Genomic DNA, 23,729 nt, shown 5'->3' on the forward strand with positions numbered 1-23,729 from the left:
ATTCACTGAGGTTCGGGATCCCAGCATCCAAGCAGCAAGGTACTTTTTCAAGGACATCCACAGCTGCAGCAGTACACTTCCAATCTAGATTCATGGTTCCTCTTTGAGGAAATACCAAAAGTAGATACAGATGCTCAGATTGTCTTGTCAAAGTCGTCAGGTTGTCAAGTTATCATTTTATAAGGATGCTTCTTACTGTGAAGAAGAAGAAGCTGTCCTTGTTTCTCGCCACAGAGAGAAAGGGGATAGGGTGGAAATGATGCTGGAAATCCAGGTGGCAGCTGAGAAGGAATGCATATTTTCATGACAGAAAGAAGTAGAGATTAGATTCTTAAAAGTCAGAAGATTCTTATGTTGCCATAAGATAAAAGTCTGCCAGCAAATCAACCCCAGGGTGGATCTGGCCTTGCGGTAGAAGATCCTTCTTTGGCCTTTCCCTCACTGAAACGGAGTTCTGATGAAAGCCAGGACAGAAACAAATTGAAAAATATCAAACAAGGGCTCAGAGATTCGCTGATGCTGCACTGGGTGTCCTTTGTTAAGGTCCAGTGCCCTCCAAGCACGTCTTCATCATTCGGCGCGTGGCCGATGAGGGATATTTAACTCAGAGAGAAGCAGGCAGAATACTGATTGAATGTCACTCTGCCAGTTGGCCTACCTTGAAAGCCCACATGGATTGGCTTCAAATGGGTAACTGATGTGGTTTTTCAAAAGGATGGCCAATTCCGACTGGCTGGGGAGCCAACTCAGTGACTTCAGATGAGCCGAAAAGGGTGGAAAGGCTTCTCTGCACCTGCAACTTCTGGTTTAATAATCGAGAACTAGGCATCTTGTTGGTGGTGTGGTCAGTAGACAACAGGCATTGCCTCTGCGGAGGTGAGCATGCCTATTTGAGGTGAAGCCCAGTGGCTTGACTTTCCCCCAAATTCCATAAACGCAACAGTCCGAATGTATTTCTTTTTCACCAGCATGCATTCCAGTGTCCTGGAAAACAGGTATAGATTTATGCAGATTAATTTGGCATAGTGCAGCAAATTGCTGCTGTGCGATATATTTTAGAATTACTTCCTAGCTCAGGCTAATGGCTAGAATCAAATAAAACATAAAAATAGGTTTACACAGATTGTTTTATAAATCAGATAAAGCTTTATGTTACCTACCATTGGAACTGGATGCGTCTTTGCAAGCAACGTAAGGGTTGTTCATGTAATACTTTCATTATTTCCAGCAAGAGTAAAACAAAATAGAAACAAGTCCATTGAATTTAGCCACCATTAACTACCATTAACTGTAATTTTTCCTGACAAGCTCTCTCTCATCTGATGATGGGTGTAACATTGGGAAAAGTCGCCTGAAAAATGGCATAAACGCTAATGAAACATGCCCTTGTATTTTAAGTGTGCCCAGTTCAGACATTTAAAATAGAGCAATTTATAATGTGTTAGCAGCCAGAACTCCATCTTGTTTTAAATAAATTTATTTTTCTACTTCTTGTGCGAACTCTAACTCACTCCGAGAAGACTCGTGACATTTTACTGCAAGAGGCGGGTCACAAATTGAATAATGTGAAATAACGTTATTAGAGCACTGAAGAAAATGATATGGCAATAATATGTTTTACAGTAAAATTTGATAGTCCTCTAAAGATCAATGAGTGTGTTTGTTTACTTTGAAGTGAAAGGACAGAGGCTTCATAATGGAATCCAGAGAAACACCCAAATTAAAGGAATCTTTGCCAGATCAAATGAACAGCTTTCCTAGACTGTGGTGAATTCAGCAAATATGCCACATCCTTTGCAGGAGGAAGAAACAGGCTAGGTACTGTCTGTGATAACGTGTCATTATAAAGCTACCCTGTCATGAATGAAAGTCCTCTCGTGGCCACACAGAATAAAACAAGCTGCAAGTCGCTAGGGTCCTGTCCTGTCCCAAACATGGATTGAAAGGGCATTTCATAAAGGGAGAAAGAAACAGCGGGGCACCTTCATTTGCATGACCAAACGCTAATGACGGAGGCGCTTTTATGGACACACTGTGTACACAGAATAGATTCAATTAAAAAGAAGCTATTTTACACTGGCCTTTACCCCACCAGGATTAAAAAAGAAAAGACAAAACAAAGACCATTTATCTAGGTAACAATGCATCACTTTACAAAAAGGGGGCAGGATATAGGCTAGGCAAGCAGCGTGGGTCTCCCATGGTTTTCTCTGCCACTTCTCTTCTTGACCAGTGCGTCTTACACCTCGTGAAGACATATCTTTGTCGAATTCAGCTAAATATGAATGACGATTAGAGCGTGCAGAAATATAGTAGCTGACCCTGACTAAGAAGAACAGGATTCGGAACTTCTTAGGAGTTGAAAATCAAGCTGCATTAGATATTTGGGAGCTTGATAAAATGAGTTGGGGGTGAGTTCAATGCCTATGGACAGATGTCCCACAGACAAAAAAAAAAAAAAAAAAAAAAAAAGAGAGGCTCTTAATTGGCACTAATTAGCACCCTTGTTGGCAGGGGAAGCTTGACAAGGTTATTTCTATGGCATAACCCCCCCCCCCGCCCCCGCTCCACTCCCAGAGCTGTTCTTTCCAGGACAAGGGGAGGGCGATGTAGGTAAACTTATGTTCTTCGCCTTCAAGGATTATTTGTGCCTCCAGACAAAGGAAAGCTTCACATTTCTAAGCTGTCAACTTAGTAAGAGTCTTTGCTTAGAATACATTGGCTTTTATTTTTAATTAAATAAAGTGTAATTAGTAGGAAAACAATACGGTAAGAGTGACAGGCACTTTTTTGTTGGTTGGTTTGTCCCTGCTTAAAGAAACAGAAGCAAAAAGGGAAAGAAAGCTGTATTAAGGATGAGAAAAACACTCTCGGCCCATTCTAGATGTTCACGCTGGCATAGAACGGAGAAGATTTGTACTGGTGCGGACCTCCGCGACGATGGGCTGGGCACTCCATCTTTTTCAATGCTCTGTTTCTGATCGCTTCCATCTGTAAAATGGGAAGTACCAGCAGCCTTGTAAGAGGGCTAAGGTATCGCAAGAATGAGTGATGCTGGAGAGTCAGCAGGCGACGAAAGAGCCTGTGGCTGCGTTCTAATAAATATTAAGCAAAGCTCTGTGGAAATATGCCTTACGTTTTTGCAAACACCCCTCACGTATAATTGCAAGCTTGGGAATTATGCAAAAGTAGTTATTTTTGCATTTATTCAATTTCGTGCTAATAAGGAACTCAAAGAATGGATTAAAGCCATTTTTAGTAACCTGACAGATTTTTCTTATGCTGTGGCATGATGGTGTACATATCTGAAGTGCTAGAGAGGATATTAAATCTAGATTAAGTCCTCACTTTCTCCCAAGAAGACTAGGGAAGGGGTTTGATCTCCAAAATGAAACAGATTCAAAGAATTCTCACCAACAAGACCCAGGAGCGGGAGAAATCCTGAGGTTGGGATGTGTGTTCCACAAGTGAAGAGAGCAGGACAGGGCAGGGAAAGACAGCCAAGCAACGAGCCTGGCTGCAGCCGGATCCCACGGGGGGTCCTTTGTTAAAGTCGCTCATCGGATGGGGACTTCCTAGCCGAGGGCCAGGTGGCTCTCTGTCTGCCAAGGGCAGTTCTCTGGGGAGGACCCACCGCAGCTAGAGGCACCAGCCCAGTGGCAGGGATGTGAGACGGTTCTGGAGCTTCGAGGCTGCTAGGGCCAGGTAGCTGTTTCCCAAAGCATGGCCTTTGGGTTACTGAGCAGCATTCTAAAGAACAGGATCTTAGGCAGCAGAATGACACCCATCCCTGACTAATACAGTTAAAATAGCCTTTAATGGTCAGCAGCGGATGCATATGTGGATGAGCTCAACAGTGTTTTTGCTCATGTGTTAGTCCTGCTGTGAGTACAAGAGGGTGACATGGAGGTTCTTTGGGGTTCTGATGTGTTCAGGTGCTACAGAAACATAGCAATTGGCAGTTCTGGAAACTACCTTTGCCCTCGAAGCATCTCCTTTCTCACCAAACACCTACCCTGAGTGGAGAAGTGAGTGCCATCAGGCCCAAGCCACGCTCTCAGGGTTCCTCTCACTTTCTCACCAGGAACATGGGGCAGCCCTGCCCAGGCAGCCCGCCGTGATGCTGACACTGGATCCCATTTGAGTCCCATACACTGCCCCGATCTGTCACAGTGCCAGCCACCCCCTGCCACCAGCCCCTTGCCAGACCCTTAAAACAACCTCTTCCACACGCCCCAGGCACCTAGGCAACTAAGGTTCCCTCAGGGTCATGCTGCTCAGCAGATTCCAGACACGCGAGCAGTGATTTCCCGAGACCGTGGCCTCGTCGGAGGATGTGGCCAGAGTCATGCTGTAGGAATATCACTAGGGCCCATGGTGGGAGATGTTGAAGCCTTGCAATAAGGTGACGATCGACAATAGAGGACACACTGGAAAAGGATGGTCTGTGGTCCCACCAGGAGGAGTGAGTGGCAAGATAATGTGCGGTGAGGGATAGAGTAGCAATTTTTAAACGAATGCCAGATTTCTTGCTCGGAAATGTAGGTAGGTGGTGACACTGTGGAGAGGGGCAAAAAATAAAGCATAAGCATGAGTGTGGACTTGTGTGGCCACGTGAACGAACCTTGGAAGCTTTGTGGTAAGAGAAAGAAGCCAGACTCCAAAGGCCACGTACTGTGTGATCCCATGGATGTGTAATGGCCAGAGCAGGCAAATCTGTCAGAGGCAGGAAGCAGATTAGAGGTCGCCTAGGAGTGGAGAGATGGGAGGCTTAAGGGAGTCGTAGGTAAAAGGTGCAGGATTTCCTTCGGGAGTGCTCAGAATATCCTGGAACAAGATCATTGTGGTGGCTGCACAGCATTGGGAAGGTACTAAAAGGCACTGGATTATTTAAAAAGGTAAATTTTAGGTTATGTGTGTTGCAGCACAATAATCGATGGATAGATGGATAACATGAATGAGTGAGTGAATCAATGAACCGATGCGTGAAGGAAACAAACCAGGAGGAGGAGCAGGCTGGAGAGATCCTGGCTTCGGGTTCGGCTTTCTTGGACCCGGGGCGTTTGTGGGCCTTGATGGTGGAGCTGTCCAGCAGAGAGCTGGGTGGCGGAGTCCAGAGCTCACACAGATGTCTGGGCGGATGATGGCTGAGTGGGAGGCAGGGCAGTGGACAGTGTCCCCGGGCAGAGCAGACGCGCAAGGAGCTCAGGGAGGCGTGCCGCTGGAGGTGAGCGGGCGGAGGAGGAGAAAGCGCGGAGCAGAGGAGGCTGCATCCTGTGCTCTCACTCTCCTGGCGGGGTGAGGATAAGCCCCTCGCTGGCTGTACCTCCGGCGTCACTGGTGATCTCGCTTTCCGTTCCGGGCTTTTCACTGACGTCATGCTCTCTGGCATTTGACCGCTCACGCTGCGTGACTCACCTGGCATTCTGAGGTCTTCTGCCCAGTGTTTGCCAAGAGAGTGACATTTTAAGCTCTCGGGGGGACAAATCATGGTAGAGGAATGCTTTGGCTCTCAACTACTGTGCTCTTAATGACTCGGACTCTGCTCTCAGATGACGTGGTCAGAAGTAATTGGAAGCGAAATTCAGCTCTTACACGTGGCAAGAATAGAAGTGAACTCAGTGAGGCTTGCCAACACAAAATAATAATTAATACTCTTGCTTAAGTATAAGACAGACTCCGAAATAAGGTGAGGAGGGACCTGGGAATTGGTTACCTTTTAGCTTTAGAGACGCTATTTCAACTCCAGAGGCTCAGATGATGCAAGTTGCACTGATTTTCCACTTTAGAAAATTGGTCCCTGGAATTCTCGGTGCCGCCCCCCCCATCACCTTGGTTGCTGTTTACCTTCAACAAATATGTTTCTGTCATCCCCCAACTGCTTCTTTCCCCAGGTCTTTAGACGGCGAGGCAAATACATAAAAAGACAGCTACTGGGGTGTGGATGCATTCTTCCCCAATTCATTAGGGGCCTTTGCACTGGGGGGTAGTCCTGCCTTTGTTTGCTGGGGTAGCCGTGACAGAGTCCACAGACCGGGTGGGTCCAACAACAGACTGGGTGGGTTCCAGAGGCCGCACGTCCAGGATTAAGGTGCAGGCAGGATGTGTTCCAGGCCCCTTGCCCTGGCTCGTCTACAGCCTTCTCCTCCCTGTGTCTGCTCACGTCGTCTTCCGTCCGTGCATCTGTGTGTCCACATGTCCCCTCTCTGTCTCTAAGGACCCTACATCCTTAACCCTGTGATGTCTCTAAGGACCCTGCTTCCCAATAAGGCTGCCTTCTGAGGTTAGGCTTCGGCCTGTGGACTTGGGGACGGGGGGACATGATTCAACCCATAACGAGCCCGTTTCTGGAATTTGCCTTTTCTGAATGGCAGCAATTCTGAAAAATCTTTGTTCAATGAGCTACTGCGAGGGAAGGATGTGGTGATGGGTCGCTCAGTTCTGTCCCATCCCAGCTACTGGGAATCCTTGGGACCATCTGCCCCCTCTGCCCCCAGGAAAGCCACCATTGAGCTCCCTCTACTCCGCCCCCTCAGAACGACATGGATGTAGGGAGCTGACTCAGGAGGCATCTGCGAGCAGTAATTTCCAGATAACAGTGGTACTGCAATTACCAAGTTAAGAAAAGGCTGCTCAACCACTACTTGGGCAATTGATAAAGTCATGAAAAAAACAAACAGATTTACTTTTTCCTGTGGAGACAGGAAACGGCCCCCACATCCTTTGTGAGCAGCTCTGTGCCTTGAATTTTCCCAGCATCCTTAACCAAGCCCAGCTTCTGAGCGGCCTGTTTCCCGGTGGTGGTTCATTCGTTGGCTTTGCGATGGGACTTCATGCCAAGAGAACCCGCTGGAGACCGAGAGACAGATCAGGCTGTTGTCCCACGTTCTCTCTCCACTAAATCACGGCTTTCTTTCCAGGGAAGGTGGCTATTGTGAGCCTGTCAGACTGAGGCAAGTTAAATGGGCTGGAGTGAAGGCTCCTATTAACAATCGCAGCTATCTCTGTCAGATGCAAGCTCTGCCCACGGTTACAAGGCAATTTGGCCCTGATAGGTGGGCGATTAAAAATAACAAGGGACAAGAAGAATGAGAGGGGGAAACCCCTATTACCTCGTGGTCCCTAAACCGAGGAGGCAGCCAAATACCCTGCATTTGAACAGAGCCCCCAGTGGCCCTGGGGACGAGGCACCTTCCCCAAAGCAGCCCTGGATGTCTTCCTCGGCCGCCTCTGGGAAGGCAAGGTGGGCGGTGCGGGAGACGGCAGCAAGGCCTGGGTGGGGTTCAAGGTCCGTGTCAAGTTCTCAAAGTCGATGGCTGGAAACAGTGTGTTCTCTGGTGGTGGGGGTGGGCACCGGGCGCCCTCTATGTGGACTGGAGCAGTGTGAACGTTCTGTTTCCAGTGTCATATCTCAGATGGGGCAGGTCAGACCATACACAACCAGAAGAGGACTAGAGGAAAATTCTCTCTCCGTTCAGGGGAGCCCCTGGTTAAATTGGATTTGCGATCTAACATTTGCATGAGCATAGAGGCTGCACACCAGCGCTGGGCCCGGAGAGGAGATCGGCTCCTAATCCCGTGTGTCAGAGGCTGGGGAGTGCCGGGCCTGGGCGGCCTGCACGTCGAACGGCGAGAACCCTCGCCTCTTCTCGACGTCGAAATATGGAAAAGGAGGTTCAGAGTCCAGTCTTCCCTGGGCTGAATGGATCGCTGTATAAAGTGATCGGTTGAGGACCGAGTCTGCATCCTCACCCAGGCTTCTCCTTTCACCACTAAAATAAGAGCAGAGGGCCATAAGCCCTGACATCTGCTGGGATCAGCTCATCCAGCTTGTGGGCCCTCATTTACACACATGCCTGCCCATGGGTTTACCGCAGTGGCGGGGGTCAGCGGTGGGCAGGGGTCAGTGGTGGCAGACGATGTGTCCCTTTGTGAGGGGACCACTGCGCAGAGGGATTCCTTTTTTTTTTTTTTTTTTTTTACTAGCCTCAGGTCTGCAAATTCTGAAGGCAGAGAGGGCTAGAGCACCTGCCAAAGGGTTCTGGTCCTGGTCCTGCCCGGTCCAGACAGCTGTCTCTTTAATGTAACGCTTTGTTGCTCCTGGAAAAGACCAAGCCCCTTTCGCTTGGTGAGGCTTCTGCTGGCTGTATCAATTGCAGTTTTAACATAGGAAAAATGAAAGGAGGAAAGGCTTATGTGGGGGGAAAAATAGCTCTTTTTCGCGCAGTGGTTTTCTCCATAGACGTGAGTAGGAATGCATCTGAGACCTCCTGCCGGTCTCCGTGAACCAGGGCAACGGGTGGAATGGTTAGGGACCTGGGCTTTGGCATCGAGCAGGTGCGGGCTGTCATCCCAGCTCTCCCTACCCCTGCTTGCCCAGGTGTGTGACTCTTTTAAAAAAGTACCTCTATGGAGATTCTTAAACTTCCCCTTTGAAAGTGTACAGTTCAGAGCGTGTTCATTGCCTCAAAGGGATCCTAGTGCCATCAGCAGTCACTCCTCAACCCCCACCCCCCGCCAGCCCTTGGCAACTAGGAATCTCTATAGATTTGCGTATCTTAGATGGTTCATGTCAGTAGAATCATTCAGCATCTTTTCCTTTGCATGTTGGTCATTTGTGTATCTTCCTTGGAGAAGCAGCTATTCAGCTCGTTCGCCCATTCTTTAATTGGCTTACGTATCATTTTATAGGTTAGTTCCCAGGCTTCTTTATATATTCTGGGTAGCAGGCTCTTACCAGATAGACCTGAAACTATTTTCTCCCATTTCTGTGGGTAGTTTTCCTAACTTTTCTGCGTTTCCTTGCCTAAAAACAGAAAATACAAGTGCCGCCTCCCAGATTTCTTGGAGTCAATGAAATGATCCATTGGCCCATGTTGCGAAGTGAAGGTCTGGTACACACTGAGCTTGCCTGAATACGTCGTGTAATTATTAGCTAGGATCAGCTTGGATTCATCGTGAGACAGAGGCAACATGTGAGCCCTGGAGCCATCAGTTTACATCTTTGGATTTGCTAACATGTTATTCCTAGAATGGCTGGAGCAATTTTATTTCAGGTGATTGCACTTTTGTTCTGAATATAGTTTATAATTTTAGAAATTAGCTGCTAACTACTGGCCAGTATTGAGATCTGCCACTCTCCTTATATCTATATTTACAGCCCTCTCTCTTTTTCTCTCTATCTAGACCGCAAGTTACCCATCTATCATAAATGTGAGTCAGTGAATAACAGGATAGAAATGGCTCAGTGTTGGGACAAGTATTCAGAATTGGCACTTTCTTACCTAAAGCCAAATAATGAAAGAATAGATCTCCGCTTTCCCAAGGGGTTTACCTACTGTATGTAAAACCTAATCTGATGGCTCTCTGTGGTGGCTGAAACTGTTTTCTTCAACCAGAGACCTGGTGATTTTGTCTGCAGTAATTCTTTTAATGCTGCTTCTGAGGGTGTTGATATGAGAAGCGGGATGCAGTTTGTCCTAAAACTAGGAATATCAGATGTAGGAGCACACACAATCGTATTCTTTTCACATTACTCTTCACAAAAACTATGTGAAGCAGGTAGCAGGGACCATGGTTGAAAGACGAAAAATGGAGGCTCAGAGAGGTCAATCAGGTTGCCTAGATTTGCACAGCTAGTACATGCAAGAGCCCAAACTGGATCCCTAGTCCATCCGACTCCTGAATCTTTGCTTTTTTCTTTACATAGTGTCACCTCGTGGGAGAAGAAATTTACCAGAATTCTTAATCATTAGACATTTGGGTTACTTTTGTGGTTCAGAATCAGAGAGTCGGTCCTTTCAAATCCACAGTTATACATGGTAGGACATAATTTCGATCTGTAGCCCACTCAGGAGTAGGCCCGCCCTTATCTTGAGAAGCCTCCCATCTCAGAAAAATCAGCTCTTCTGATGGAGTCAATGGCGGTGCTAAGATGATGGCCTTGCATGGATGCAGCAGGGTCCCAGGGTTACGAAACACCTGCGCTGTTTTGGGGAGCCACAAGGAATTCGTTTGCACCAAGTTGAAGTTTGGCGAGAAATGGCCAGAATGATTCAACATGGCTGGCTTTCCGCATCAGTGTGATTGTGCCACATGCTGTAATTTATAGTGTAAACAAGTTTTCTGCAAAAGCTAAATATATCATGCAACTAATTTAACATGCACAGAAGGAGCCGTTAAATTATTTCGGTCCCATTACTCAAAATGTTCAGAAAATTCCTCTGTATTAGAGCCAGTGCAGGATTGGCTCTGCAGCCAAGTGCATCAACATAAATGTTGAATTCCCGGGGGAAAGGCTTGCCTCATACTGTTACTTAGGGAAAATATATGCCCAGACATCGTGGAGCCCCTTCTAAAACAATTCTCATTTTGTTAAAACAATAGGATCAAATTTGCAATCCCGTTACCCGGCATCTCCGCATTTCTAAAGCTCGTAGGCAGACATGAATGTCAGTAAGATGGTGATGTGTTTGTAAAGGATGAATACTTTATGAAATGCAGAAGTGGAAACTGAGGGTTTCCATGTCACTTTCTAATTCTGTCTTTACCTCCATGGAAAGAATTCCTCGGGGGAGCCATATGCGATGCCTCAGAACTGTTTAAATTGGAGTAATTATCAGAACAAATGGTGTCATTGGATGACGCTAGTCTGTTTGCGCTCCTTCTGCCTACCCAATGAATCAACATTAATACAGATTTTTAGAAACACTTGAAACGCAGTCATCTGTGATTCCATTTTGTTTTAAAATACGTGTTTAGAAATTGGTTTAACCTTTTGACCTATTAAAACATAGCTTCAGATGGCAAGTTTCCATCGCTTAGTCCTTATCCAGAAAGGCTGAATCCTTCTCTACCTAGTTTTTAAAGTTCTGAATCAAGAATGGGTATGAAATTGTATCCGGTATGGTTTTGGCATCTGTTGAGATGATCATATGTTTTTTCAATCATTTTATTTGTTGATGACAGGAGGTAGTATACAAATAGATTTCGCAAAGTGTCCAACTGTTTGTGTGCTCCTGGAGTCTGGTAGATTAATATTGTATGATAAGCAGTTGAGCTGTATTTTATGTAGATTGGAATTTTACAGATTTGAAAAAGTTGATGTAATGATATTAACAGACTCCCTTTGTACTCTGAAAATTGATCTACTTCTACTTCTGACCTGCAAAGCTACTTTTGGCGGGGGTGCAGTTCTTTGCCTTTCCTCAAGTTTTGCTTTAGCGTGAGAACACATTCCCAAGTTTTGCTTGTTGCCAAATACAAATGACATCTGATGTTTCAGGATAATCCCTGCTGAACTTTCTTGAGCCAATAATCACAATAGATGATAGAGATTGGGTGATTCTCATGGGCTCGGCTTATCACATTTAATAATGAGAGCAAGCCTGTCAGGTGGTGCTCTGAGGGTCCCTCTTTCACCAAGTGATGCACTCCAAAGCTCAAGGATTTAATCCGAGATGACAAAGCTGGTGAGGGTTTGAACCTGGGCCTGTCTGACTGTGAACATGGGCAGATGTGTGTCCTTGGACCCAAGCTACGGCTAGCTCAGCCCACATTCATCACTCCTGGCGGAGAAACAAGTCCATTAGCTATTGTTCTGCTTATGGTAATGATACTCCCAGCCTTTGTTAGTACTTAAATGTGGATATCACGTTTGACATGAAACATCAGTCAGCGCGTGTGTGCAGCATGGCACCGGAATCAGAAAAGCAGGGCCCCTGAGGAGTAGTTAGCGACTGCCTAGGAGGAGGTGCGGTGATGTAGGGAAACAGCTCTGCCAGGGCGCTGTGAATAGCCCGCAGGTATTCAAATCGGCCATGTGGGCTGAGGCCTGAACCACAGATAATCTGAGTCTTGGCAGAACACCTCGTGATCTTCCCAGAACAGGAGGGACAAGAAGATCTAGAGATGTACTTCAAGGCCATCTCCCGCTCCCCCCGCTCCCCGTCTCCTCTGGGAGCCTGTCAGGACACAGGCTCCCACTGCCTCCCTCCCAGGTTCTGATAAGGTATGGAACATTCTGTCCCAGCCTTCCCCCCTCTCCCCTCCTGCACCCCCCGCAGAATGGAACTGGAGTCTAGAATGGGCTCCTTCATAGCAGAGTATCAGACAGCTTGCTCTGCAGTCATCGGGTCTCTTGTGTTTTGGTGGTGTCCTTTCTGGTGTGGGGGACAAGGATGGGGGAGCTGGCACGGTCTTCCTTACTTTCATGATCTAAGTACTCAACTGCCTGAACCTAAAAGTAACTGGGTGTGTCTTCACCAGTCCAGTCACCCAGGCCATGCCCTGTCTTGGATGTGTGTGCGGGACAGGTGCTAACCCATGCTCACAGGGATCCTGGGGTCCCTGTGCCCCACCAAAATCTTACAGCTCTAGGACTTCATGGAGTCCAAACACTGTCAGGATGGGTTATAAGACAAACTACCTCCTTCTACTCTAAGCAAAATTGCGTGTGTGGCAGGGCATGGGGGGTGGGTCATGTTGATGAAACAGAAAGGGCTGCGCATGTACGTCAGGTGGGATTTTTCATAAACAGCCAAGAAACATGGCTGTCAACCTTTTAGTTGGGCCTGAAGTGTCAGGTTTGACTGTTTAGCTTAAACAATCCGAAAGAAAATGCGGATTCTTTATGCATCAGCTTCAAGGAAATCCTATCTGCTGTGTCAATTCAGGTAAACAGGCCTTCTAGACAACCTTTCTCTAGAAATGGGTTTGAGAAACAGTTTAAAGCACTCCAGACTAAAGTGCTGTGTTATCAGCAGCTGAGAATTTGCAGTGCCTCGGATCTAGCTAAGAATCCGTCCCTGCTCCCATTGAATTTAAGGTAAGGCACAGTGGCTGTCAGCAGGCACAAGTTGTAGTGCACTTAACGGCCACTTAATATTTCAGTTGTTTTGAAGAGTTTCCTTAGATGGAGATTAATGGACCGGCTCGATAAAGGAGTGCTTTACTTAATCCTTTAACAATTAGGAGCTGATGTGGAGAGATGGGTAATGAAGTACCCTACGTGGTTGGGAGGTACTTCGGACGGAACCACAGGGGTTTCTGCTCTCTAATCAGCCGTGGTTGCTCTAAGAGGCTGAAGGAAGGCCAAGGGACACCCCAATAGGAAGCCTTCCTGGAAGAAACCTGCCCCTCCTCATCGATGGGGAATAGAACTTTTGGGGTGTGTCTCCAGGGAAGAGAGTCTGAGTGCGAGGGACACTCCTGCCCTGGTAGCAAAGGTCCTAGTGCAGGTATCAGAGGCATGGGACAATGAGGGAACGCTGATCAATACAAAGAGCCAGCCTAGTGTGAGAGAGTGTGTGCCTGCTCTGGAGATCGGCAGAGTTCGTGGCATACCGCCGTCCGTGCCTTCAGCGTGGCTGAACAGACATTGGACGTCAGGATCATCAACATCCCAATTCCGCTGGTTCTAATTCCAACATGTCTGTAGCGTCTGGTCCCTTCTCTTCCCCAGGTCACCACCGTCCGTCACCCGGACTACCATGATAAGGGTCTAACAGGTTTCCTTGCTCCCTCCTTCTTCCAGTCAATCTAGAGATCTCCACTTCGGGCGCTCCATGTCCCTCCCCTGCTTAAAGGGATAGGTTGCTCCCCCTCCCCATAGTTCTTCAGAACAAGGCAAGGTCCCATGTCACCCAGCCTCCCTCCTTAGCACATTTTCACTAATGCCTACACATATTGTGTTCCAGCCAGACCAAGTGTCCCCATGTCCCCAAACCTCGAGTCTCTCTCTGTTCTCCTTTAGGCTGCTCTTTCCTTCTTTCTCCCCTGGCAGTTCATTCTGCCTTGGAAGCATTGCTTGAAGGCCATTGCTTCTGGGTAAGCCTTCACCAGCATCTCTGGGTAGACTTAGTCCTTCTTCGTGCCCCTTCTTACATGCCTCTAACATTGAACTTACAACATTACATTGTTATTGTTTATCAAGTCTTTGTCCTTACTAAAGTGCAAGCTTATTCGGGGAAGGGGACCACGTCATCATCCTAATTGCTTCCTCAGGGTCAAGCACAGTCATGGCAGGTAGTAATGACAGTAACAGTAATCACTGAGTATTTGCCAACCATCTTCCATACATAATCTCATTTAATCCTCATACCAACCTTCTGGAATAGGTACTATTATTGGCTCCATTGTGCAGATTAGGAAACCGAAGCTCGGATAAGTAAAACTTGCCCCAGCCTATACTCCATATGTTTCGGAGCTGGGGTTCAAACTCACAGCCCAACTTCAAAACCGATGTTCTCAAGTGCTGCAACATTGTCTCACCTGCAAATACCAGTCCCAGCAAATGGTCTTGAATGAATCCCTATTATTCCACATGGATGACTTTCCATATCGCTTAATATGACTCAAAGGAAATTTGTTCAAGATGACGTGTATAGTCCTACTGAAGAGTGCACTGTCAACGACCAAGACACATGCTTGGGATATTTTTTAAAACAAAAGATTGGCTTTTCCCCTTTGGAATCATCCCAGCCGTTGTTTTCAGGTCTGGGTCGGTCCACTGGGTTATGGTCTTCTCCAGGGAAATCCACTCTGAGATGTTTTTACACACGCACCCCTGAAAAATGATACAATCGTGTTTTGGTGTGTAGCATTCTTGAAAGCCATCTGAATTCTATTAGGCAGTTCGTCATTTGCATGATAACTTGAGTTCCCACATTTGGAGAAAATTATATAACCCAGAGAAATATACCAAGAAAATGAAAATCAAATTCAAAATAATGACCATGGAGCAGAAAATTGGTATTGTGCTGAATTTATGTGATCAATTCCAAGGGAGTCCAAGGTTGAAGAGGTGGCAGTTGGATACAAGTCAATAGTCATATACATCAAGGCTCACACTATTAACTTTGGCTTATGTATGCCAGATAGATAGAAATCCATATATACCATATGTGTTACTAGAAACAGGATATTCACTCTTTTTTTTTAAATCTCCTACTCTTGCCTTGTAGGTACTCAGGACTCTGGCCACACAGGCTATTCGGCATAGTCTCTGAATCTCTGAGGTAGAATGTTATTTTTATTCCTATTGCACAGAGGAGTAAACTCAGTTCAGAGAGATGGAGTGACTCTCATTCTCTAACCAAATCCCATGCAATATCCATGCAGCCATAATTACTTCCAACAAACAGGGGTTGACTAGATGAGTTGTTTTCACAAACTGTGTTCATCTAATCTCTGGGGCACTGTACAAGTCACCTGACCTGGCTGTGAGCAAAGCCAGCAATGCTTTAATCTCTTTTTTACTTGGGGTTCTTTGTAACAACCTGGCAGGGGAGGATTCTTGCATGTAAGAGAGTTTGAAAACCATTGGCTCACAGTAGAGATGACCAAACTCTTTTACATAAAGGTTCAGATGGTAAATATCTCAGGCTTTTCAGGTCCTATGTCCTCTGTTACAGCTGCTGAACCTGGCCATTGTAGCACTAAAGCATGGCCGCCATGTAAATGACCATGTGTGGCTATGTTCCAATATGACTTTGTTTATGGATAATGAAATTTGAATTCCATATAATCTTCATATGTTATGAAGTATCATTCTTCTTCTGACGTTTTTCCTCAACCATTTAAAAATGCGAAAACCAGTCTTAACTTACAGGTAGTACAAGAACAGAGGGGAGGCTAGCTTGAACGGAAGGCCTCAGTTTGCCTCACCCTGGACTAGAAGGTCCCTAAGAGAACTGTTGGTTCTCTTGCTAAGGAACCAGAGTACCCTTAGGAGATGCCCATTTTCTGGAACCCCCTAGACAGCTGTCAGCTACAGAAGACACTCCTCCTCTGGTCTGTATGCCCATGGCAGGGTACATGAGGTGGTTTGGATGGGGGCTGTGAGCCCAACGGGGGGCACTGGGCTATAGGGCCCCACCTGATAGATCTTGGAGATTTTTCCTATAGAATACAGTCTTTATGTTCAAACTATTTGTCACTGCCACAGCCCTCAGACTGGGAATTATGAGGATTCCCACTAGGGTGGTCATGGAATCTGACTTTTAAGTTAAAACCTTGAGAAAATTAAATGCAGCTTCTCCCGGGAAAAGAGTCTGAGCACCTTTACCTCAGGGAAACAGAATGAATGCTTTGAAAAATATCACAGCCTCTTCCTTGTCATCTGCCTTACTACCTACCAACAAATGATTCAGTGCTGCAGAGACTACAGAGCACTAGGTAGGGAAATATAGAATTCCCCGAGTAATTCTAAGCCAGTCATGTTTCTTTCCTTCCTGCCTCCTTTATGAAGAGGAAGTACCCTTTAAGGAGTCCGTAGGACTAAGGCACTATTCTAGAAGAGGGCCCACAGGAAGACGCTGCCTGGCAAGAAGACACAGGTCTTCAGGCATCCCCCAGAATCTCTGGGATGATGAGATTCAGCTGTGTTATTCATTTAGAGGCCCCCCCCAAACCCCACTTACTCTGATTCTTTCCACTCCGAATACTTATGAAGACAATGGTAATTTAAGCTAGTCCCCTGAAAACTCCCAAAGGGTTGACACAAAAGCAATGGTTTCCAATTTTTGTCGAGAGCCTAAAACCTGAATGAAACAGCCTCCCCCGTCCCTCCACTCCCCTGCACAATGGAGGGGAGTCCATTGTGCAATGGAAAGTCCAGTCTCCCACTGTGGACTGCAAACAACAAAGCTCAGACTAACAGATGGAAGCTACAGGACAACACAGGGCAACTCTGAACTGGCAGAACTCATGATGAAGAAAGCTACCGAAGAAAGGAAATGAATGCCTAATGCCATCAGACAAAGGCTACGGCCACATGTTGGGGATGTTGTCCACTTGGTGACAGGGTGACACAGATAACACATTAGGCCCTTCCAACTATAAGAGCCAGGGTCCATCTGCATGTCAGCCACCAATATGGCAGCTGCTTCTGTCAACATCTGGAAGCTGGAATCCAGGCGGTAACGGGTATTGCACCTGATGGGCTGTCTGCCCAGAGGGGCACCATTTATTTTTTGTTTTTTTAGGGCCACACTCATGGCATGTGGAGGTTCCCAGGCTAGGTGGTCTAACCAGAGCTATAGCTGCTGGCCTACACCACAGCTCACGGCAATGCCAGATCCTTAACCCACTGAGCAAGGCCAGGGATTGAATCTGTGTCCTCATGGATGCCAGTCAGATTCGTTTCCACTGAGTCACGATGGGAACTCTGACCATTTTGTAATTCACTAAAAGTCACTGCGTAGGGGGTTCCTGTTGTGGCTCAGTGGTAGCGGACCCTAGTAGTATCCGTGAGGAACTTCCATATGCCTCAGGTGGGCCCTAAAAAGACAAAAATAAAAAGGTGCTATGTAGACTCAACAGGTCCTGAGAACCACTCAGGGTTCTGATGGTAGCTACTGAGTAAGGATTCTGAATCAACTAACTGCCTTTGAAACCCAGTCTTACATACAAAGGTTAAATTGGAGCATGCATTATAACCGCCTCCTGAGAGTGGCAGGCCCAAAGACAAGGTGCTTTCTCTTAAGCACTCAGGGAGGACCTCAGAAAACCCAAAAGAGCCATGATGATGTGTTTAGAACATTCTAGAAGAATAAATCCAAGCCCTGAAACTTTCCATACTCCTTGGTCAAGGGCTTCCAGTGATACCTGCTAGTTGATACCTCTGCATGTCTCTGGGTGACTACCAGAGGTTTTTTAAAATTGTTCCAACCAAACAGCACCATTGTCAGGTAATAGGAATAACAGCAATAGCAACAATAACCAAGATGGAGACAAGAGCTACCTATATTGACTCCTAGGCAACTGCTTTAACTTTCTTTTTCTAATCCTTCCAAAAATTCGCCAAAGTAAGTATTACTGTTGCTCATTTTAACATGCGAGGAAACTGAGAGTCAACGAGTCTTATTGACTAGTCCTGGAGAGCAAATCCACTAGAAAAGCCAGTATTTGAACTCAGGTCTGTCTGACTCTCAAGCCCTTGCTCTGAGGCTCATGCTGCCTCAACTAAAGGGTTCATTTCCATAGAACCTTCTGGAATAATGTTTCAAGGTCTCTGTTTTTTCCTGTTCAAAATCACCTAAGCATTCCACTCTAAAATGGCAAGGTTTCTGGAGAGCAGATGTTACAATAACAAGTAATAAGGGGCCTGTCATGTCATAGTGTCCTGTGATGTCCCAGTGCCAAAAGCCCTCTGAGGCCACCAGGATCAGCTCCAGGAGCAGAGAATTAGCGACAGAGAAGACTCTGAGCACGTCTCTCCCTTCCTCCTCCAAGGCCTCCCCATCTCATCTGCTCCAGCTTTCCGTAGTTACGCTTTTATAGGATCATCTCTTCAGCACAAAGACTTTGCTGTGTTGACACAGTTTCAGGGACTATTTTACTTCTTAATACGCACGAAATTATAAGTCATACTGAAAATAAAAACAGAGTTTTCACACAAAGGCAGACACTGTGAACCGCTAGATCCTGAACAAACATCACAAGTCACTAAGGAGGGCTACTGTGTTCTGTTTTCATCTAATTGAAAAGTGGCAGAACAACTGTTGTTGTTCTTAAAGATCACACACACAGGCAAACATTCTTGTGAGCCTGACTTGTTCACATCTTGGGCTAGCCGATGTGTGATGAATTTGTCTATGGACTTATAACCTCATGAAAAGAGATTACCATTTTTTCTGCTGAGACCACCTTCACTGCAATGGGTATGAATGGTGCTGCTGTAATAATTAAATCCAAAATCTTTCATAATCCTACACTTTCCCTGGAGTAATGTTCAGCATTAGCTATGGATGGAAACGCAAACAAGTACATGTAGACTCAATAATAAAGTTTAATAGGTCAGGGAAGAAGTGGAATGAAATGAATGCTTAACAGCTCCAGAGATAACTAATGATAGTTTGCCTTCCCAGTTACTTCCTTAGCTTGTGTTTGCCTGGACTTGAATATATACATCCAATTGTCCTTTATTAGCAACCAAATCCATAGCAAGCTTGTTGCATGGGGAGTGTTTAATGTCAATCACTATGTAGACTGGCTGCCTATTTCTAGAATTGTACATCAGTGGGCCTCTCATTTCCATGTTGAGATCATACAGAGTTGATTGGAGAGTAAAATAAGTGCTGACTTCCGCTCTGTACGCTCTGGGTCTGGATGTGCTGGTTCTGACTGAAGGAGAGTAGCCTAAAGACCATGAGCCCATGTCTGGATGTAGCTTTGGGACCCTGGGTGACATTTTCCAAGTCACCACGCTTTTGCTTGTGATTACTCGCTTATAGTTTTAATGCTGTACATTATTTCCAACTGCAGTGATGTTTCCAAAGTAGTAAATGATACCCTGCATTATGTTGTGTTTTTGTAAAGTATTTTGCATGCATTAGTTCCTGGTGACAGATAAGGGACACAGATGAGGCTCAGAAACAGTAAATGACTTACCCAAGATCTCAGAATTGATGGTTAGCCCCCAGTTGAATCCAAACATCTTGATTCCATGTTTTGTTTTGCTCTATGGGGGTTTTGTTGTTGCTGTTGATTTTATTTTCACCTCTAGCCTTTGTAAGGTACATCCTCTAGGAAAACATATATTTTCAAGTTCTGGCTGGAGATGATCTGGGTTCCATGTTTTGCCTCCATGATATCCTAGCTGTGTGACCACAAGTTAAGTTCCTTAACCCCTCCAGGGCTCAGTGTGTCTGCCTGGAAAATGGGGCTAATTATTATTATGGGGACTTCTTTCATAAGGTCCAAATTACAAATTACTTGCTGCTGGGCAAATACTTAACACCTTCTATGACACAGAAATGGATCCTCTAAAGGGTAAGAATCATTTATCATTTATTTTGCTGAACACTTAGGTGTCATTTAATGCGTAGACATTGCCTACCTGTATTCACACACACACACACACACACACACACACACACACACACACACACACAGAAACAGAGCGAGAGAGGGGTGAGGGTGGGGAGAGAATGAAGCCCAGCATAGGTCTTTTTTAAATACTTGAGTTCTGTGGCTTATGAGAATGATACACTCTTCATTTACCACAATGTGTTGTAAAGAATTATTTGTTCAGAGTCATAAGCCTGCAACTGCAAAAGAAATGCCAAGATACATTTTGTCTCCTACTCTAAGATCTTCCAAACAGCCATTAGTCTCTTGAAGGACGGTCATAAATCCTGCAAATTTCCTTTATCTGAAACCAACTCTAACAATCGTCCTTCCCACCAATCATCCTTTATATCCGTCTTCGGTTTTCAGACCTCAGTGAACACATCCTGGTCTTATGTGACTGAGTGTGAAAGTGGAGGGGCTGGCCTTTCTTGGGAGGGCTTTTGGAACCCACTCCTGACCTGAATCTCTTTCTAATATTTGGACATAACCTCTGAAATAACACACTCCCCTGTTTATCAAATTAGAAGCTGCCTTTTGCCTTCCAGCATCCCTCTGGCAAAAAACACACAGGTGGGAATCAGGAAATGGGGGTTTTAGGACTGGCTCTGGCACCAACTACCTGTGTGACCTTGAACAAAGCACTGGGCTTCTCTGATCCTTGCTTGTCTGCAAAATGAGGCTGGTGGACTGTATCATTTCCAGGGAGACGCTGCGCCAAAAGCAGAGGTGGATGAGTCGCTGTGCCTGCACACCTGGGAACTAGGGGCTGATGGAAGAGGTGCTAGGATCAGCTGGGGGTGGGGAGAGGGAAAGGTCTTCTTTCTGAGATGGGGAATTCTTGCTAAAAAGCTTTTGTGGAGGAGGTGTGATCTGCCTGAGCTGTGGAAGAAAAACAGGACTTCCAGAGTTGAAGAAGGGACTTCGAGCCCAGGATCTGAGTCTGGCACTGGGTCTGGAAGCAAGAAAGAAAAAAGCATGCTCCTAAAATAGTAATCAGTCCAGAAAGGCTGAGACTGGCCCCACTTGGAGCCTGGGGAGGAGGTCTGATGTGTTTAATAAATAAAAATATTAACACCCATTGGTCTTTGAAAGTAGTGTAACTGGAATTTTAAGATAATAAGTCACTCTACCTGCCGTAGCTCAAACTTGGAGCTAGAGAGCTGGTGGCAGTGGAATTAATATCCCTGTGGAAACAGAAGGCTCTGTGTGCTCGATAAACAATTTTGAAAGTGCTAGTTCATCACCAAAATTCCGACCACTCGTATTTTTCAGGTACCTGGCCTTAGGAGAGAAAGATTTCTTATCCACTTCATGGGCTTACATTTCTTGGATCAAATTTTACGGGAAGGGATCGGTCATATATCAAAAGGTTAATGACTAGCCATTTCTCGCCCTGCTATTTTGTGGCCACTGTGCTGCCACAGTGCAGAGGGCACTGAAAGGCAGTGGCCGTTCCCTGGGCCCCTTGCCTCTGTCATCCAGAGAGCCCCAGCAGGCTTCGACAACAGCCTGTAGAGCTAGGGGCTGTCGGCATGCCCCTATTCTTTCATGAGAAGCTCGGAGCATCTTTTCCTGTAGAGAATCCAGGGCCTTGTCCCACCTCCACAGTGATTGATCAGTACATTTAGTGCACTTTCTGTAGTAAAAATATATAGACTCCACTCATCTCTGGAGATGCTGAAATAGTCCCTCCCCCCCCCACCTTGATTTAGGGGAAGGTAGAGAGAGTGGATGTGTGCCGAATCTGACATAAATATAAGAGCTCAAATATCTAATTAGCTGAAAGAATCTTGGTTCCCTCTGCACTTTCGACAAAATTGCAGCTGTCAGATTGGAGCGCCAATATTTTATCCTCCCCTCAAGATGGATCTGAGGATGATATAGAAAAGACGCTTTCTAACCTGAACGCCACTTGGCTTTTTTTTCCTTCTTTTGTAGGATGCTTGAAGATGACCTGAAGCTGAGCAGTGACGAAGATGACCTTGAACCCGTGAAGACCTTGACCACTCAGTGCACCGCCACTGAGCTCTACCAGGTAGGAACAGCTTAGGGCTGGGTTGGGGACCTTCGGGGAGGGAAGGGAGCTAAAGGAACTGGAGAGGTTTTGCCATCCACAAGCCTACCCCCTGCTTCCCCTTTGGGCTTTGGAGAGAGGGAATGGAGCAAGGGCAGGCCTGGTGTTCTGGAATAGATCAAATGAGCTCACACCATCTTCACCCCTGCCTTTCACGTCGTCCCTGCCATACACACCTACTGGTCTTCAAAAACAATAGAGATCGTCTTTCCCTCTTCTGGACTAAGTACCGTCTTGGGCTTGGTGTAACTTTCCTGCAGTGAGTCCAGTGGGAGGCTTAGCACCCCACACATTCCTTCATTAGGATATAAATGTGACTGCTCTGTTCACCTTTCCCAGGGGCACCGCTGCAGAACACAGTTGAAAGTCAATGCCCCCCACCTTGCAGCTTACATGAACCTTCCGGCAAAAGGCATTTGGCAAAACCTTGCTGCTGCCCTGTGTTCTTGCATTCTGCAGGATGAATATTCACAGTACTTAGCAGAGAATTAGATGGCACGAACCTCTTGATCTGAAAAGGCCAAGCATCACGTGTGAATCATGAGAGTGGCCGTATAGTGTGTGGTATCCGCCATGCTTGAGTGTGTTCTCTGGAACAGAAAACTGTCCTGCATGTGGGGTCCTTCTGAATGTGCTGAGAACCTCAGATAAGGAACACAGAAGGATCACCTACCTTTTAGAACAGCCAATGCCTGACCATGTTCTTTCTGTAGGGAAGTCTGCTAAGAGATACAACTGAAACCAAGGTGTTTCGAGGAATGCTCGTGCACTTGTATTTCAAGATAATTAACAAATACAGAATTCCATAATCACTAAATACTTTGTGAGGAGCCTGAAAACAAACAAACAAACAACAACTTAGGAAGAACGCTTCAAGGCTCATGTACTCCCTTCTCATCTGCAGTTGTTGACCACACTACAACTCCTACTATTCAGTATAATTTAAATGCTGAGTACCTCCTCAGTGTTAGGTGGCCAAAACTTTCCTGCCCTTTACTTTTTCTACTTTATTCTGCTCGCATTTCCAATAATATGTAAAAATTGCATCTTTGCAACTTTGGCGCTTTGCCAAGAACAAGCACAATGTCTCCCCCGGGCTTGTTGTATGTTTCCTAAATGCAAGCAGCCCCTCTCCTACTTGGGTGGTGGGCTTCAGAGCAAATGTAAAAGGCACACTTAAATGTGGGTGTCTGCCATTCCTGCTTTCTGTATTTAATGTGCCAGCGACGAGAGCATTACATTGGTAAATAAAACAAAAAAAAATCTTAGGTCATCGATTTTGTCAGATGCTTTTTAATGACAGTGCTTCAAGCAGTCATCACAATAAATGAAGGTAGATTTTGCACGTTGACTTCCTATGTGGCACACAAGTGCAGTCTGCTTTTTTGGCTTCCCAAGTCGTTATTTGACATATTTACCTGAAGAAGGGGCATCGGGTCAGTTGGCCTGAGTCATGTGGTGGTTTCGGGTGTATGCAGAGGCCATTTCAGTGCCTAGGCCCTCAGATGATCTCGTTTGAAGGGCAGGCTGAACTAGTAGATCTAAGGTAGGACAGAATGACAACTTAGTGCCCTAAGCTGGGTCCAGGAGGCAAGAAGTGGGTGCCAGGTTATAGACATTTGCAAAGGAATCCTCCTTAGAGAGTTTGAGGACTAGTTACAAAGCTGGAAGGCTAAGGGCCAGGAGAGAATGCTTATGTGGTCACAGAAGCCACAGTGACAGTAAGCTTGGGTGACTTCTGGCTTTCTGAGTCCCAATACTCTTTTTCAAAGATGTGTGGATCAAAATCATTTTTTTTTTC

General features: G+C 46.0%; 1 protein-coding gene across 11 annotated transcripts in view; it reads left to right on the forward strand.

Moving 5' to 3' along the window:
* The window catches only part of AFF2 (AF4/FMR2 family member 2), a 486,016-nt gene that overhangs the window by 350,062 nt on the left and 112,225 nt on the right, over positions 1–23,729 (forward strand). For all 11 annotated transcript variants that reach the window (XM_013984014.2, XM_013984028.2, XM_013984035.2 and 8 more), the window contains one exon: positions 21,793–21,889. In XM_013984014.2, the coding sequence (XP_013839468.1) occupies positions 21,793–21,889 (97 nt within the window). The remainder of the gene's footprint in view (positions 1–21,792; positions 21,890–23,729) is intronic.

Source organism: Sus scrofa, chromosome X (genome assembly GCF_000003025.6).
Source record: "Sus scrofa isolate TJ Tabasco breed Duroc chromosome X, Sscrofa11.1, whole genome shotgun sequence".
NCBI lineage: Eukaryota > Metazoa > Chordata > Mammalia > Artiodactyla > Suidae > Sus > Sus scrofa.